Source organism: Vulpes lagopus, chromosome 22 (assembly GCF_018345385.1).
Source record: "Vulpes lagopus strain Blue_001 chromosome 22, ASM1834538v1, whole genome shotgun sequence".
Classification (NCBI taxonomy): Eukaryota; Metazoa; Chordata; class Mammalia; order Carnivora; family Canidae; genus Vulpes; species Vulpes lagopus.
The window spans coordinates 10322471-10337265 of record NC_054845.1 but is presented as its reverse complement, the minus strand read 5'-3'; the positions used below and the strand labels follow the sequence as shown (position 1 = coordinate 10337265).

The 14795-nt window shown below is 41.2% G+C and overlaps 1 protein-coding gene across 1 annotated transcript in view; it reads right to left on the bottom strand.

The window, feature by feature from the left end:
* Positions 1 to 10752, bottom strand: part of CASP10 (caspase 10) — a 33435-nt gene extending 22683 nt beyond the window's left edge. The window contains exons 1-3 of the mRNA XM_041737649.1: positions 10586 to 10752; positions 8590 to 8943; positions 6404 to 6497 (exon numbers count right to left, since the gene is read on the bottom strand). Of these exons, the coding sequence (XP_041593583.1) occupies positions 6404 to 6497; positions 8590 to 8936 (441 nt within the window). The 5' untranslated portion in view covers positions 8937 to 8943; positions 10586 to 10752. The remainder of the gene's footprint in view (positions 1 to 6403; positions 6498 to 8589; positions 8944 to 10585) is intronic.
* Between the last annotated feature and the right edge of the window lie 4043 nt (positions 10753 to 14795).

Below are 14795 nucleotides of genomic sequence, written 5' to 3'. Positions count from 1 at the left end.
TCACAGAGCCAATAAGTGGCAGAGCTGGTATTTGAACCCTGGCAGTCTGATGTCAAAGGCCCTCTTATTAATTATTGAGCTATACGCCCTCTCACTCACATCTGTAAATGACATAATTAGATTAGGGCAGCAGCAAAACAGAGACACCAAAGATACAAAGGGTAAATATTTAGTATTTTAAAAGAAAAAAAATTCTTAAATGCTGCTGGGAAAAATAGCAAATTGGCTAGTATTATTTTAATACTGAATTACATGCAGGGTGGAAGGCACCATAATCTTTTCAGTGAATAGCACTTCTCAGTGTATTAAGCTAGTTATGAGAAAATATATATGAACAAACTTACATCAGAGCCCACAGAAAAGAGTAACTCATCAATAGTGAACTTCTGAACACTACTATCTCATTGCACACATAAGCATCAGCTAGGTGGGACCTGGGGCAAGTTCTCCAGACATATTGAAAGGCTGAACAGATAGATAAAAAGTGAAAGTGTGTTCAGAAACACTGAGAAAGAGGCTTGAGTACAAATCATGAATAAGAGCCAGGTCATGACTAGAACGGTGGGCTGGTATCAGATGTGCAGGAACGCACGGTATGTGAGGAGTTTGAGCATGTCTCCCATGCATAAGGAGTGTCCGCAGAAGTTTTTAAGGAGAACAGTAACATAAACACGTGCGATTTTGAGTAGAAGTCTTCAAAATGGGGGAGGAAGCAGATTAGAGAGAAAATATTGGCAGTAAGATTAAATACTCTGGCAAAGAGATGATTAAGACCTGGTCTAAAGCCAGTGGTGGAAACACAGAGGTGGCACTGGATTTGAGAAACATTTTTGAAATAGAATTTGGTGACTTGTAGAGATCAACTGGAAGTGAAAAAATGAAGGAAGAATCAAAAATGACTTTCAATGGTGATACCACTCAATTATTCATCATTCATCTATGGCACATAGCCGGCTTCACACAAGCTGCACATGGGAGGGGATTCTTGAAGGATGACTAGGTCTCATTGCCAACATGGAAAAGGACAAGCCACATGGAGAAATGATGTGAAACTAAAAATCTGGTTAGGAGGATGTTCATGCTGGCTTCAGTAAGAACAGTTTCACTGGGGACGCCTAGATGGCTCAGCCAGTTAAGTGTCTGCCTTCGGCTCAGGTCATGATCCCAGGGTCCTGGGATTGAGCCCTGGCATTGGGCTCCCTGCTCAGTGGGGTGTCTGCTTCTCCCTCTTCCTCTGCTGCTCCCCCTGCTTGTGCTCTCTTGCTCACTCTTTCTCTCAAATAAACAAATAAAATATATAAAAAAAAAACAGTTTCATTGAAATAATGGAAGTTGAAGTCATGTCGAAATGCATTGAAATGTGACCCAGATTTGAGTTCGTGGAGAAAGAGTGTACACAAACTATTCTTTCAAGAAGCTTGGCAGTAGAGGGAAGGAGGGAGACAGCAATAACAGGATGAGGAAGGGTTAGTGTATGTGCATGTGTGTATTTTCAAGCAAGGTACTAAAGATGGCAACAACTGGCGTGCCTTGGTTGATCAGCCGGTTAAGTGTATGCCTTCAGCTCAGATCATGATCCTGGGGTCGTGGGATGGAGCCCCGTGTCCGGCTCTCTGCTCAGTGGAGAACCTGCTTCTCCTTCTCCCCTGTTTGTGCGCTCTCTCATTATCTCTCTCTCAAGATGGCAGCAACCAAGGGAAAGGCCAGAGTTACAAAATCTTACCTGATTTCTGTTCTCATCTGGTCAAAGAGAAATTATAATTTTTTTAAAGATTTTTATTTTTAAGTAACCTCTACACCCAACATGGGGCTTGAACTCAAAACCTGAAGATCAAGAGTCACATGTTCCACCAACTAAGCCAGCCAGGCACTCTTAAGATATTATAATTAAAAAAAAAAAAGATATTATAATTTTTTAAGAAATTCCAGAGACAGGGAGGAGAACCAAAAAGGCAAAGAAAACTGTGTGTCTCCAAGTGCAGCCCTAGCACACCAATAGCTTGGCCAGGGAATAAAGGCAGGAGAGAAGAGGGGGTGCAGAAAGATTCATCCAGAGCTGATCAGCTGGGCAAAGGGGTCCACCACACAATGTTCTGCTGTAGGTCACAAGCAAATGAGCTATCTCTGAACCTTAAAACAGAAAAACTATTTTTGACAGCATCCTACCAGGAGGAAGAAAATTCTAGAAGCAATGGTGCAAATTCTTCATACTTTGAAGAAAGTTTATGAGATGTTTGGTAAATAACACCTTCTACACACACACACACACACACACACGAAATGAAGTCTGTACTTTAAGAACGCCACTCAGTCAATACTAGCAGGAAGTGTATGAAAGTGCTTGTTCTGCTTCTATGCTAAGCTAATAGATCTGGGTGTGGTTTCCTTTACATTCAACGTTCATTTGCTACCCTGAGAACAGATTTCCGGACTATTGTTGGGTCTCTCAGGATGTGTGAAGGCAGCTATATTGCTATGAACTTGTATGAAAGTTATCAAAAAGGAAGCTTAGAACACCCTACAAAGATCTTTTTTTTTTTAAGATCTTTATTTTTTAAAAGATTTTATTTATTCATGAGAGACACAGAGACAGAGAGGCAGAGACACAGGCAGAGAGAAAGAGGCAGGCTCCATGCAGGGAGCCCGATGTGGGACTGGATCCAGAGACTCCAGGACCACGCCTGGGCCGAAGGCAGGCGCTAAACTTCTGAGCCATCGAAGAATCCCCCAAGTTCATTTTTTTTTTAACTCAAGAGAGACCATGTGAATTTAGAACCTTTTGTTTTTGACTGAGGGAAGTTCAGGCCCTCCCCACCTGGCTGCTATATAATTTATTTCTGCGACATAATCTTTTGCAATTACATAGCAGATAATGCAGCCTTATTAAGCCCTGGCGTGGAAACTCATCTGCGTTGCTTAGAGATGGTCCTTTACACATTTCAAGAAGGCTAGCCTGATCACAAGATCCAGTAGAGATTATCTGGATTATCTAAAGTATATAAACTCAGCCACAATTCTCACACGAAGAAATAGATCTCCTTCAGAATCAGAAGCTGAGATCATTTGGAACCCAAGAAGTGTGTTTATATTTTATGGCCAAACTATTTTGAATTCTGTTGTCCACACTCCCCCGTGCCCTGCCTTATTCCTCCAGGACCACAGCTCCCGTCCTCCTGGCCTCCGGTCCTACCCCGTGCGCCCCCCCCCCTTCCTGTGCCCTCCCAGCCTCCCTGGAAGGCTTCCTGGAGTAAGTGGCCCTGGCCTGACATTCTCCCGGTGGCTTTCAACAAGTTGTTCCCATTCAGAACACCCCCAAGAAGTCGCTTCCCAGAAGCTGCATATACCCAGACACCGTGCCCTATACACACACACACACACACACACACACACACTCACTCACACTTCCAGAGGTTGTGCCCGTCCCGTAGCCTCACTATCACACCTTCTCCCCACCACCACCCCCTGCCAGGGCGTGAAGGAGTTCAAGTGTGAGGTGTGCGGTCGGGAGTTCACCCTGCAGGCAAACATGAAGCGGCACATGCTGATCCATACCAGCGTCCGGCCCTACCAGTGCCACATCTGCTTCAAGACCTTCGTCCAGAAGCAAACCCTCAAGACCCACATAAAAAATAAAAAAAAAAAAAAATTGCGGGGGCGGGACCCGTTTGCTTTTTCTGAATCCCACAGTTTTTATGCCACAGTGAAATACAGCGATAGCTCCCTTTACTATTGTACTGAATGAGAAAAAGCATACAATCGTTTGGCTACCTGAGCATGGGCCTTCGATGACTGACCTAAAAGCTAATTTAGCAGGGGGCAAAATGTTTGGAATGCTTCTGGCCACAAACCGTGGATGCCTGCAGGTTAAGGTCTAAGACCCATGGAGGAAAAGTATAGGAAGAAACACATTTCCCAGTTTTTCCTAGTAGAAAATCGTGACGTGGTGTGGAGCATATCAGGGACCCCTGGCCGTCTCCTCATCCTCCACCCTATGGTGGGGAGTGAGAACTTCTGCTCATGACATAGGGAGGGGCATAAAGGTATAACCACAGAGAGTAGTTTAATTTTATTTATAAACCCAGAGACCAGAGAAATTGTGAGAGGATGCTTCATGCTGGGAGAGAATATTATTAGAATAACCTGGAGAGCTTTTCAAATGACAGGAAATCTCTTCTAAGGTTGAGTCATTTGGCATCTGAATCGAGCTGCCAGTTTGCAGGAAATTTGGGAGCCTGAGGAGTGTGTTGAAATGTACCGAGCACACATAATCAGCAAAAGTCAAACTGGGGAAAATTCTATCTGCCAATCATCCCAGGGTTCTTCAACAGATAAATTTTTTTTCAACAGATAAATTTTAAGAAAAAGAAAGGGAGGGATTAAAGAGAGAGGAGTTTAACCTGTAGGTTTAAAAACACTCAAGAGAAAAAAAACTGGCCAAGACTAACTTTGACACCCAGAGATGCACAGGTAAATGATAAAACCATAAAGAAACATCAAAATGTTGTTACCATAAAAGCCAGGACAGTGGTTACTTCTAGGGGGTAGGAAGGGGCTGTGATTGGAATGGGGGTAAGTGGAGCGGTTTCTAGAGTGGCTGGCAAAATTCAAATTCTTGACCTAGGTGATGGTTTCAAGAGGATTAGCCTTATAATCATTCATTAAACTATATGTTTGTTTTATGTCTTTTTTCTACAATTATGTTTTGTTGGGTATTTTTTTTTCCGTAAGAATAAAAAGAGAAAAAGAAGAGGAAAAAAGTAAGAAAGGCAGAAAGACATCAGAACTTCCAGGGGCTATCTAAGGAAGAAAATTAGTAGATTCCAACAAGAGGCAATAAGTATAAGAAAGTTATCAGTATATTTCTGCGCATCCTATCAAGGTGGCTTAGTTCATCCTGCTAATCTCTCCAGTTATTTGTCGTAAAAGCACAGAAACAGAAAGGGTTCAGGCCCTTTTCTCAGAATGAAAAGGGTAAGACTGTATCATCCCATTCATTCCTGCTTTCATTCAGAGCATCACTTTGTAACAGATTCTCCAAGGTTCTGGAGCTATAATGATGACTAACACTCAGTCCTCAACCCCAAGGAACCCACAACAAACCTTTGGAAGAAAGGAGTCGACTAATCAAAAGACACAGTCTAAAATCCCTGAGGGCTCTAAAACAGGAAAAAAGATCTCAAAGATTGTCAGCAATGCAAACAAAATGAACCTACTCAGGTTTTAGGTCTGACACCAGGAAACATTTAATGAATGACTTACAGAGTCAGAGTCAGAGTCCTCGTTTGATCTATCCCATGTAAAACAGCCTCCCACTCCTCAATGATTTTTCTAAAAACAAAAGTTATTTGTCAATAATATCAGCTGATCTCAGGAGAATGTGATATGGGAGGGCTACATATGGAATGAAGGCTCGAGAGCATGGGGGATATTCACATTTCTAAGTTGCAATGGGAGGGGGTGGTCCACAGCTGTTCATTTAGTACTAAATTTCATAACTTCCATACATGTTACATGTATTTTTTTTGTTATCAGATGCTCCATTAAGTTAAAATCTAATAAAAACAGCAATTGACTACCATAATTATAAAGTAATGTTATAGGGTAAAATATGAAAGTGGCCCCTTCTAAAATTAACTAACTTGCTTGTTATAAGTTGACATTAGAATCAAAGGAAAACATAAAAAGTTTTGAGGCCTGGAAGAGAGACCTGCTGCCACTTTCTTTCCTACTCTTAAATGTGACCCATATGGCAATAATATTAATATAAAGCAATTATGTTATTATTTAAAATACTACCATTAGTTCGAAACACCTGTACAGCCCTCTACAAAGCACATCCTCAAACGTATGTCTTATTTGATTTTCACGAAAACCCTACCTAAGAGATAATGCAAAGTTCCTCAAAAGGGCACGCAGCATCCTTCAGAAAGCACATCTAATGTAGATGATGAACGACTCATTCCCACTCTGCCACTATTTCCCACCTCCTCATTTCCACACATTTCTCTCTGGTAAAACACACTGGGTGCCAATAGCAGTTAACCACTTACTAGTAACCTGATTACTAGATGCCAAATATAGGCCCCTAACATTTACCCACGTCATGTTGTCTAATTCTCCCAACAGTCTGGGAAACAAGTAGTGTGATTGTCCACAATATGACACATGAGAAAATGAAGACTCAGAAAGCTTCAATCACAAAGCTTCAATCACTCGCCCCACATCCCGGGGTTAGTCACAGAACCAGGACTAGGCTCCAGGCTCATCCAACACCAGACTCTTAAGCACTGTATGGGCATCAATTCCTACAAATACAAACCCTTCCTGAAAACCCTGTCCAGCATATTCCCAACACTGGTGAAGTCAGTGCTCACAAATACCCCACTGTGTAGGACCCACTTACCAGTTGGGTTTTGGGCATCGAATCCCTCTGAAGGAAGATCATGTCCTTTAAGTTCTCTGAGCCAATGCTTTCTGACAGTTCGTAGAGCAGGTTTCTAAGACATATATCAGAGAGACAAAACCTCACATGTGTGGAGGACAGCACAATAAATCAAGTGCACTTTTTACAAATATTCTCATGTGGATGATCCCAACCCTGTGAGTAGATAAATCTCTACTGAATTCTGAATCGCACTGTACAGATTCAAAACTAAAACTCTGAGCTTTAAGAGGCCTATTATATTAAAATAATACAATAAGGGGGTGCACCTTAGTGGCTAAGTTGAGTGCCCGACTCTTGATTTCAGCTCAGGTCATGACCTCAGGGCTGTGAGATCAAGCCCTGTGTCGGGCTCTGCACTGGTTGGGGAGTCTGCTTGAAATTCTGTCTCCTTCTCCCTCTGTTCCTCTCCCTCCCCCCCTCATGCCCACGCTCTCTCTCACTCTCTCTCTCTCTCTCTGAAAAAAAAAACAAAATAAGATTAAAAATAAAATAAAATTTTAAAAGATAACACAATAAGCAGGTGAGGCAGGCCTTCTGATTCCAAGTCCAATACCATTTTCCATCCCACTAGGAAGATGTAAAACTCCATGTTGGCATACCCTCCCACCTCCTGACTCCATTCCAGGAATTCAGACTTACTTTACAGGCCCTCATCAAAGAGGACTTGATGCCAGTCTGTATGAGGTCAACTGTTGAACAAAGAAGGAAATATCCCAGCTTCTGGAGAATCATGTAATTGACAACCAGAAAAGCTGAACATTTCATTCACATACTAACACCTCTGTATGCCAGAGATCCCCCCTGGGTCATTGAACCAGCGTTGTGGAAACAATGACTTGCAGAATTCCCCCACTGACTCAAGTGCAGCTCAGATTCTCAGCCACTTCAAGCACTAAGACCTGAAGGATTCTAGTCACCCAGGCCATAAAAGGTTCTTTCTCATGCGATTCTCTGATGAAGCTATGTCAGTGGACAATTTAAAACTGTGTTGATCAAGTTAAGTCCTGGTGATGTGCTGTACAACTTGGTGACTGTAGTTAGCAATACCGTTGACCCTTGAACAACATGGGTTTGAACTGTGAAGGTCTTCCTGAGTTCTGATTTTTTTCAATAAACAGAGTACAGGATAGTGAATGTATTTTCTCTTCCTTATGACTTTCTTATTAACATTTCCTTTACTCTGACTTACTCTATCCCAAGAATACACTATATCATGCATGTAACATGCAAAATATGTATTAATCAACTTTATGGTCAACAGTAGGCTATTAGTAGTTAAGTTCTGGGGGAGCCAAAGGTTATGCATGGATTTTTGACTGTGTGGGAACTGGCACTTTAACCCCCACATTGTTCAAGGATCGACTATACTGTGTTATATATTTGAAAGCTGCCAAAGAGTGGATTTTAAAAGTTCTCATCACAAGAAAAGAAAAATTGGTAACTATACATAGTGAGGGATGTCAAACGTATTGTGGCGATCATTTCACAATACACTCATGTATCAAACCACTATGGTATACACCTAAAACTGTACAATGTTATGGGTCAACTGTATCGCAAGTAAAAATAAAACATTTTAAATAAATAAAATAGCATTATCTAAGGTCTGACCTGTGATAACCTGATGGCTGTATTTCACCCCATGGGTAAAACATCTGTATTTTACCTCTCTGGGTTTCACCCAAAAATGTGTGAAAATTTAAAATTGGACATGGCACAAATGATGTCTTTCTCTACCCCAGAGATACATCTCCTTTTTCATTTGCTGATTTGGCCCCAAGGGGGCATTCCCTCTTCTCAAATCCTCACAGTGAGTCACAGGAGGAAGGGCTATCTCGGAATGCAGAGGGTAAAAGGAAAGTGCAAGCCCCGCTATGCTGAAGCCAACTTCCATTGGCAGGGAGAGGCAAACCAAGAGAAGGCACTGCCAGGCCCCGAGCTGGGCTCTGAAGCCTTGCTGACCTCCCAATCTCTCATCTCATTAGTACCTGAAGGGAAGAGATCTCCTGGTTTTGAAGCACTATGTCATCAAAGGAGGTGGGTAAGAAGAAAATCCTAATCCTCGCCTCCTTTCAGAGCCCAGTGGCCTGAATGAACACCAAATAGATGGAAACCCCACCTCTTGATCACAGACTCCTCCCCACCTGAACAGAGAGACCCTCCTTCGAGTTGGCAGCAAACTCTCCACTTGCTCTTTGCTTTGATTGAGGTACCGCAGCAGCGAATTTTGCTTGATTATATAGAGGAGTTCCGCTAGGAAGAAGGGGTCCTCCTCACTCAGCAGCTCCTCGGCCAACAGATGATCAAAAATATCTGAGGCTGAGTTGGACTTCTCCAGCTTCTTGTGGGAGACGAAGTCTCGGCAGAGAAACTTCAAGCCCTCCACATCTTGGATCTCCAGTTTTGAATCAATAGTCAGAAGCTTCCCACGGAAGCTCGACTGACAATTATCATCAGAACGGAAAGTCAAACTTTGAGCTTGAGATGTCATGGCCTGCCTGAAAGAGAGAAGAGGTGGGACAGCACATGAGAAAGCAAGGATACAGAGAACCCCAACTTCCCAGGCCTCCTCCGTTCAGGCATGAGAATTTCCCAAAAGTGCTGAAAAATAAAAATTCCTGTAAGCTTACTTCAAAAACCAGTAGCCCCAAAAAATGAGCCCAACACTTGCATGGCAACCGTTTTGGAGGTCTGGAGGGAGCTTTTTTTGGAATCCAATTTACCTTCATTTCTCCCAAATCAAAGTGTCCCTGGGGAGAGCTCGTCAAAAGGGAGGCTGACAAAGCACAATCTCTCCATGTTAGAGCTCTTAATTCATTCCAATCAAATAGCAGAAATCGAGTTTAGATTTATGCCTTTCATTTTGGAAATACAGCAGTCTGGGAGTTTATACTTCAGAAGTGTCCACTAATCCAAGAACAACCATAACAGGACAGGTCTATATCTCACAAAAAAGAGAAGCCATAATCCTAGACCTCAAATGAAAGGGAGGTTTTGGACAAGAGTTGCTAGATCACTGAAGGAAGTCACAAATTACCTAAATTATATTTCCACCTGATCTGTTCATAAAGTTCATACGGTATTTTCTTCTTCTTTTTTTAATACGGTATTTTCTACACTAAATTTCATTCTAATTAGAGGAACAACGAACTGATAAAAAATTTTCAGTGTGATATTATTCATTCTATAAGGCCTCAAGGTATAGATTCTCTTTGTAAGATTTGGCTATTTAGAAACAAGAAACGGGGATCCCTGGGTGGCGCAGCGGTTTAGCGCCTGCCTTTGACCCAGGGCGCGATCCTGGAGACCCGGGATCGAATCCCACGTCGGGCTCCCAGTGCATGGAGCCTGCTTCTCCCTCTGCCTATGTCTCTGCCTCTCTCTCTCTCTCTCTGTGACTATCATAAATAAATAAATAAATAAAAATCTAAATAAAAAAAAAATAGAAACAAGAAACCACTTTCTAAAGGAAGGAGAACATAACAAAAAACAACATCAGTAACAAAGAGTGGTTGTATCTAATTGGTATAATTACAAATACTATAAATTCTTTTCTGGGCCACTGTCTGAGTTTCTCAGATTTTATACAACGAACACACATTACTTTTACTGTTAGATAAAGAAAACTGAGGGGTGTCTGACTGACTCGGTAGGTAGAGCATATAACTCTTGATCTCAGGGTTCTGAACTCAAGCCCCACACTGGGTGTACAGCTTACTTAGAGAGAGAGGGAGAGAGAGAGAGAGAGAGAAAGAGAACAGAAAAGGGTATTTTTTTTGTGCTTATCCATGGGGTCTTCCCTTCTAGTAGTAGCCTGTGATACTAGAAACCAAATGAATGGCTTCTTGGAGAGAGTTTGCAATTCTAAGATATCTTAAATTTGCCTTGCAGTTTCCCGAAGATTCCAATCTGTAGCTTTGCTGACTGTGCCAGACTGTCTCCATTTGTGGACTAGCATTTATTTCCGCCTCTAAAAGTCTGTGTTGGAGCTTTCCTGGGGCTTTTGAGGCCTTCATTTTCCCTGGCACAGCTAATCAATCCAGGCAGAAACATGCCATGGCCAACAAGGGCTTTTGCAAGTCTCTGTGACTGAAGCCTATTGTGGAAGAGCTCAGCAGAGGAAAGGTGCTAACCACGTACCTTCAGATCAAATTGCGTTGATCCTCTGGAGGCAAATTGTTCCTGGGGGAAACTACCTGAAAACAAAGTTTTGAAGAAATTAGAATCCTCTGCGTAATCCAAGTTCCAGGGAAGCTCCCATTTACGCGGGAAGAGAACTCAAGACTTTTCTGCTTCAGCAAGCAAAAACTGGACCTTCTGGTTTGGGTAACTTGATAATTAATTTCCTGCCCACGTCATAGCTGCCTTGGCTGCCTTCTCCCCTCCCCTTTCCAGGTTTTGGAAAACGCTAACAAACAGCGCCTCCTAAAGGCAAGAGTCACAGTTTTTCCACTGAACGCCCGGGATTTTCTCTGGTTAAACCAAGGACTCTTTACAAATGAACTTTTCCTTTGGGTCCGAAGGTTGATGAATCAGAGAAGGAAGGAGAGAGAGAGAGGGAGAGAGAGGAGAGAAGGAAGCAAGGAAGAACAAAGAAAGGAGACTTTTCCTAACCATCTCCTTCCCCAAACTCACTTAACCTTTAAAATAAAACCCAAGAAGTTCAAGAAATAGAGATCAGCCATCTTAACTCTTTCTCAAAAAGTTGCATGTGCAAATTTTTTAAAAGTTTAAGGTAGAAAAAAAGGGAGGGAGAGCTGGACTATAAGCCCATTTGGAGGTATTTGCAGGAAATTCAATAGCAGACAAAACTGATGCAGTCTTTGGTCTCACAGCACATTCAGTGCACCAAGAAAGAGACTTTGAAGACATTATTTATAAGGATAAAAACAATACCTAACACTTACATGGCAATTGTCATGTATGAGGCACTATTTTTTCATTGAACCATCCCAAATCTCTAAGATAAGTACTATTAGCATGACTCCTCCTTTAGATGTGAAAACTAGAACACAGAAAGGTTAAGTAATTTGTCCAAGGTCACATGGTAAGCTAGTGGGAAAGCCAAAATTTAAATTAGCAAATCTGACTCTTAGTCACTGCACTATAATTCAGCACATTCAGGTGTGCAGAGCTCTGGGAAGAAGTACAGATTCTTAGAAAAGATATTTTATTTCTGAAAAAAAAGTAAGATTAATGATGCTTCACTAGCAAATATATTAAAGTGCTATTTTCATATCCTTGGCATCATCCAGAGAACTTCTATGTTTAAGAAAGACAAGCCCAATTACTCAGCCATAAAAATGAATGAAATCTCACCATTTACAAAACCATGGATGAACCTAGAGGGTAGTATGCTAAGTGAAATAAGTCAGACAGAGAAAGGCAAATACCATGTGATTTTACTTATATGTGGAATATAAAAAAAACAAAACAAATGAACAAACAAAACGGTAACAGACTCATGGATATTGGAAACTGTTGGTTACTAGATGGGGTTTGGAGCACAGGTAAAAAAAGGTGAAGATGATTAAGAGGTAAAAACTTAAAAAAAAAAGAGGTACAAACTTCCAATTATAAAATAAATGAGGGGAATGTGACATATAACATAGCAAATAGAGTCAATAATTTCGTAATAACTGTATGGTGACAGATGGTAACTAGACTTAACATGAGGATCATTTCATAATGTACAAAAATAACAAATCAGTATTATGTACACTTGAAACTAATAGGATATTGTATGTCGATTGTACTTCAGTTTTCAAAAACTTACAACTTAAAGTGTGCAATGGGCAGAGCAATTTAATATGTTTAGTAAACCAGTCAAAAGATACACCCCATTAGTCCTGGAAACAAGTGTGAAAAACCTGAATGTGGCTTTGAGTGATGAGGAAATGATAGTGTGTGTATGACTTCTACAAAACCCCTAAACATAGCCAGACAGGCATGAGCACTGGTATAGGGAGTTCCATTTATTATTGGAATGTATGCCATTTGGAAATGTTCTTTACTATTACTAATTATAAATAAATGGTTCAGAGAAAAAAAGAAAAAACAAAATAAGTCCTAGTGGTGATGGTTGCACAACAGTGTAAATGTACTTAATGACACTGAATCATAACTTAAAAATCGTAAATTTTATGTTATGTACATTTTACCACAATTTTTTTGAAAGATAAGGATACACAAGCCCTAAGTCTTAGTCTTCTATTTCATTCCTTGCAGCATTTCAGAAAGTAGTTTAGTAAAACTATCACTTCTTACCCTGTTTATAAAGTACACTAGCTTTTTCAACTTTTATTCAACAATATTAAATATTTAGCAAGCTCTCCCCATGTGTAAAGCACTGACCTGGGCACAATTAGAAAGGAAAGGTGAATAAAACACGTTTACCTTTAAATAATTATGACTACTACCATTTCTTGGCCCCTTCTTTTCTGATGAACTGTCTAAAGTCAATGTTATTAGCTACATTCAGGAGATGAGGAAATTGAAGCTCATGGTTGCAAAGTATCTTGCCATTATCCCAAAGGCAGGAAGAGATGGGAATTCTAGGTCTCTCAGATTCCAAATCCCATGCTCCTGACCACAAGGCTACAGCAGCCTGTGTCTCCATATGACATGCTATATGTAACCTTTGGGCAGGGTGTGCTGATGCTGTGATGGGGCTTCACCTAAATACTATAAGAGCTCCAGGAACAACGGATGAGTCCTAATGAAGATGACTTGGAGGAGGAAGTATTTGAGCTAAGCTTGGAAAGCAGAAGTAGAATAGAGACACGTGAAGTAAAACTTAAACTTTTGTCTTAGTACTTAGTGGAAACACTTGAACCAAGTTACAGTGAGATTGTGTGCCATTTTATTTATATTCAGTATTTCACACTTCTTCCAATTTCGGGTACAGCAACTGAGGACATGTTGATGGCAAGTTGATAGCAGTGGAAAGAATAAACATTTCTTACGGCATCTTTCCTGATTGGTTGCAGGCAAGTGGGTCTACATGAAAAGCCAGTCAAAACCTATTTAGCCTTTTATAAAGTGTTGGGAGTCTGCTACTGCCCTGGGGACAAAGGGGAAATACCGGCTTGTTTCTCTTTAGTTCCACCTTCAGAGTGGCTAGTGGTGGCAGTAGTAGGCTTTCCTTTATGTCCAGGCTTTGGTCCAAGTTTTCCACCCTCAAAGTTTATAAAGGGAGACTTCGTAAGTGTAAAGACTTATAAACTAAAAAATGGACACAAGTGATGGGGAAGATGGGAAGATGAGTGTGCCACCTGCTGAAGAGCTCCATTCCTTGAAACTTTTGCCCCAAACCCTGATCCTGAGATGGTAGGTTCTTTTGAGGAGCCATCCCATCCTCAACTTCCAGGTCCTCCTCCCTCCCTCACTCCACACCTATTCACACATTCCAGACCTTGCCAGAACCAATGTGGGTGGGCAACATCTAATCCATTAACAGTCCAATAGAAAGGAGGAAGGGCAAATTCTCTCTTTTTGAACTGGTTGGTCATCTTCTTCTACCTTTGGACATTAAAGCTCCTGGTTCCCTGGGCCTTTGGACTCCAGAACTTACACCAGCAGCCCCTACTCCCCACTCCATCTCTCACCCCACTCCCCAGCCACACTCTTATTGTGTATGCACTGGAGAATCTTGAAAGTTTCAAAGGAGGGAGATGACAAAGTTGTAGCTAGGGAGAGTCTTCAATTTGCCACGGATGAAGTAATCATAGAATTAAGAGGCTAGGGCAGCCCCGGTGGCTCAGCAGTTTGGTGCCGCCTTCCGCCTAGGGCATGATCCTGGAGACCTGGGATCGAGTCCCATGTCGGGCTCCCTGCATGGAGCCTGTTTCTCCCTCTGCCTGTGTCTCTGCCTCTCTCTCTGTGTGTCTCTCATAAATGAATAAATAAATTTTTAAAAAAGAATTAAGAGGCTAGTGGCAAGATCAGAGAGAAAGCCGTTATCATAGTTCAATGGAGAGATAATGAAAGCAAGGGAAATTGTAATAATAGAGATAGATGGAGAAGACATTATAGATACAGGACCAACCAATTTGGAAACTGGCTGAATAAAGAAATAGAGGAAAGAGTAGATCACAGTGAAAATGAGGTGCCGTTAACTGAAATTGGGAGACACAGGCAGAAAAGCAGATTTGTAATGGAGGTTTTTATATTATATATATTATATTATGTTATATTATATTAAATATTATATTATATTATATTATATTATATTATATTATATTATTATATTGAGTTGGAGATGCCAAAAGGAAATGAAGTGGAAGCATTTCCAGGAGGTTGCAGGGTGAGCTTTGAACTTAAAGGGTCTGGACTAGAAATATCCAACTTG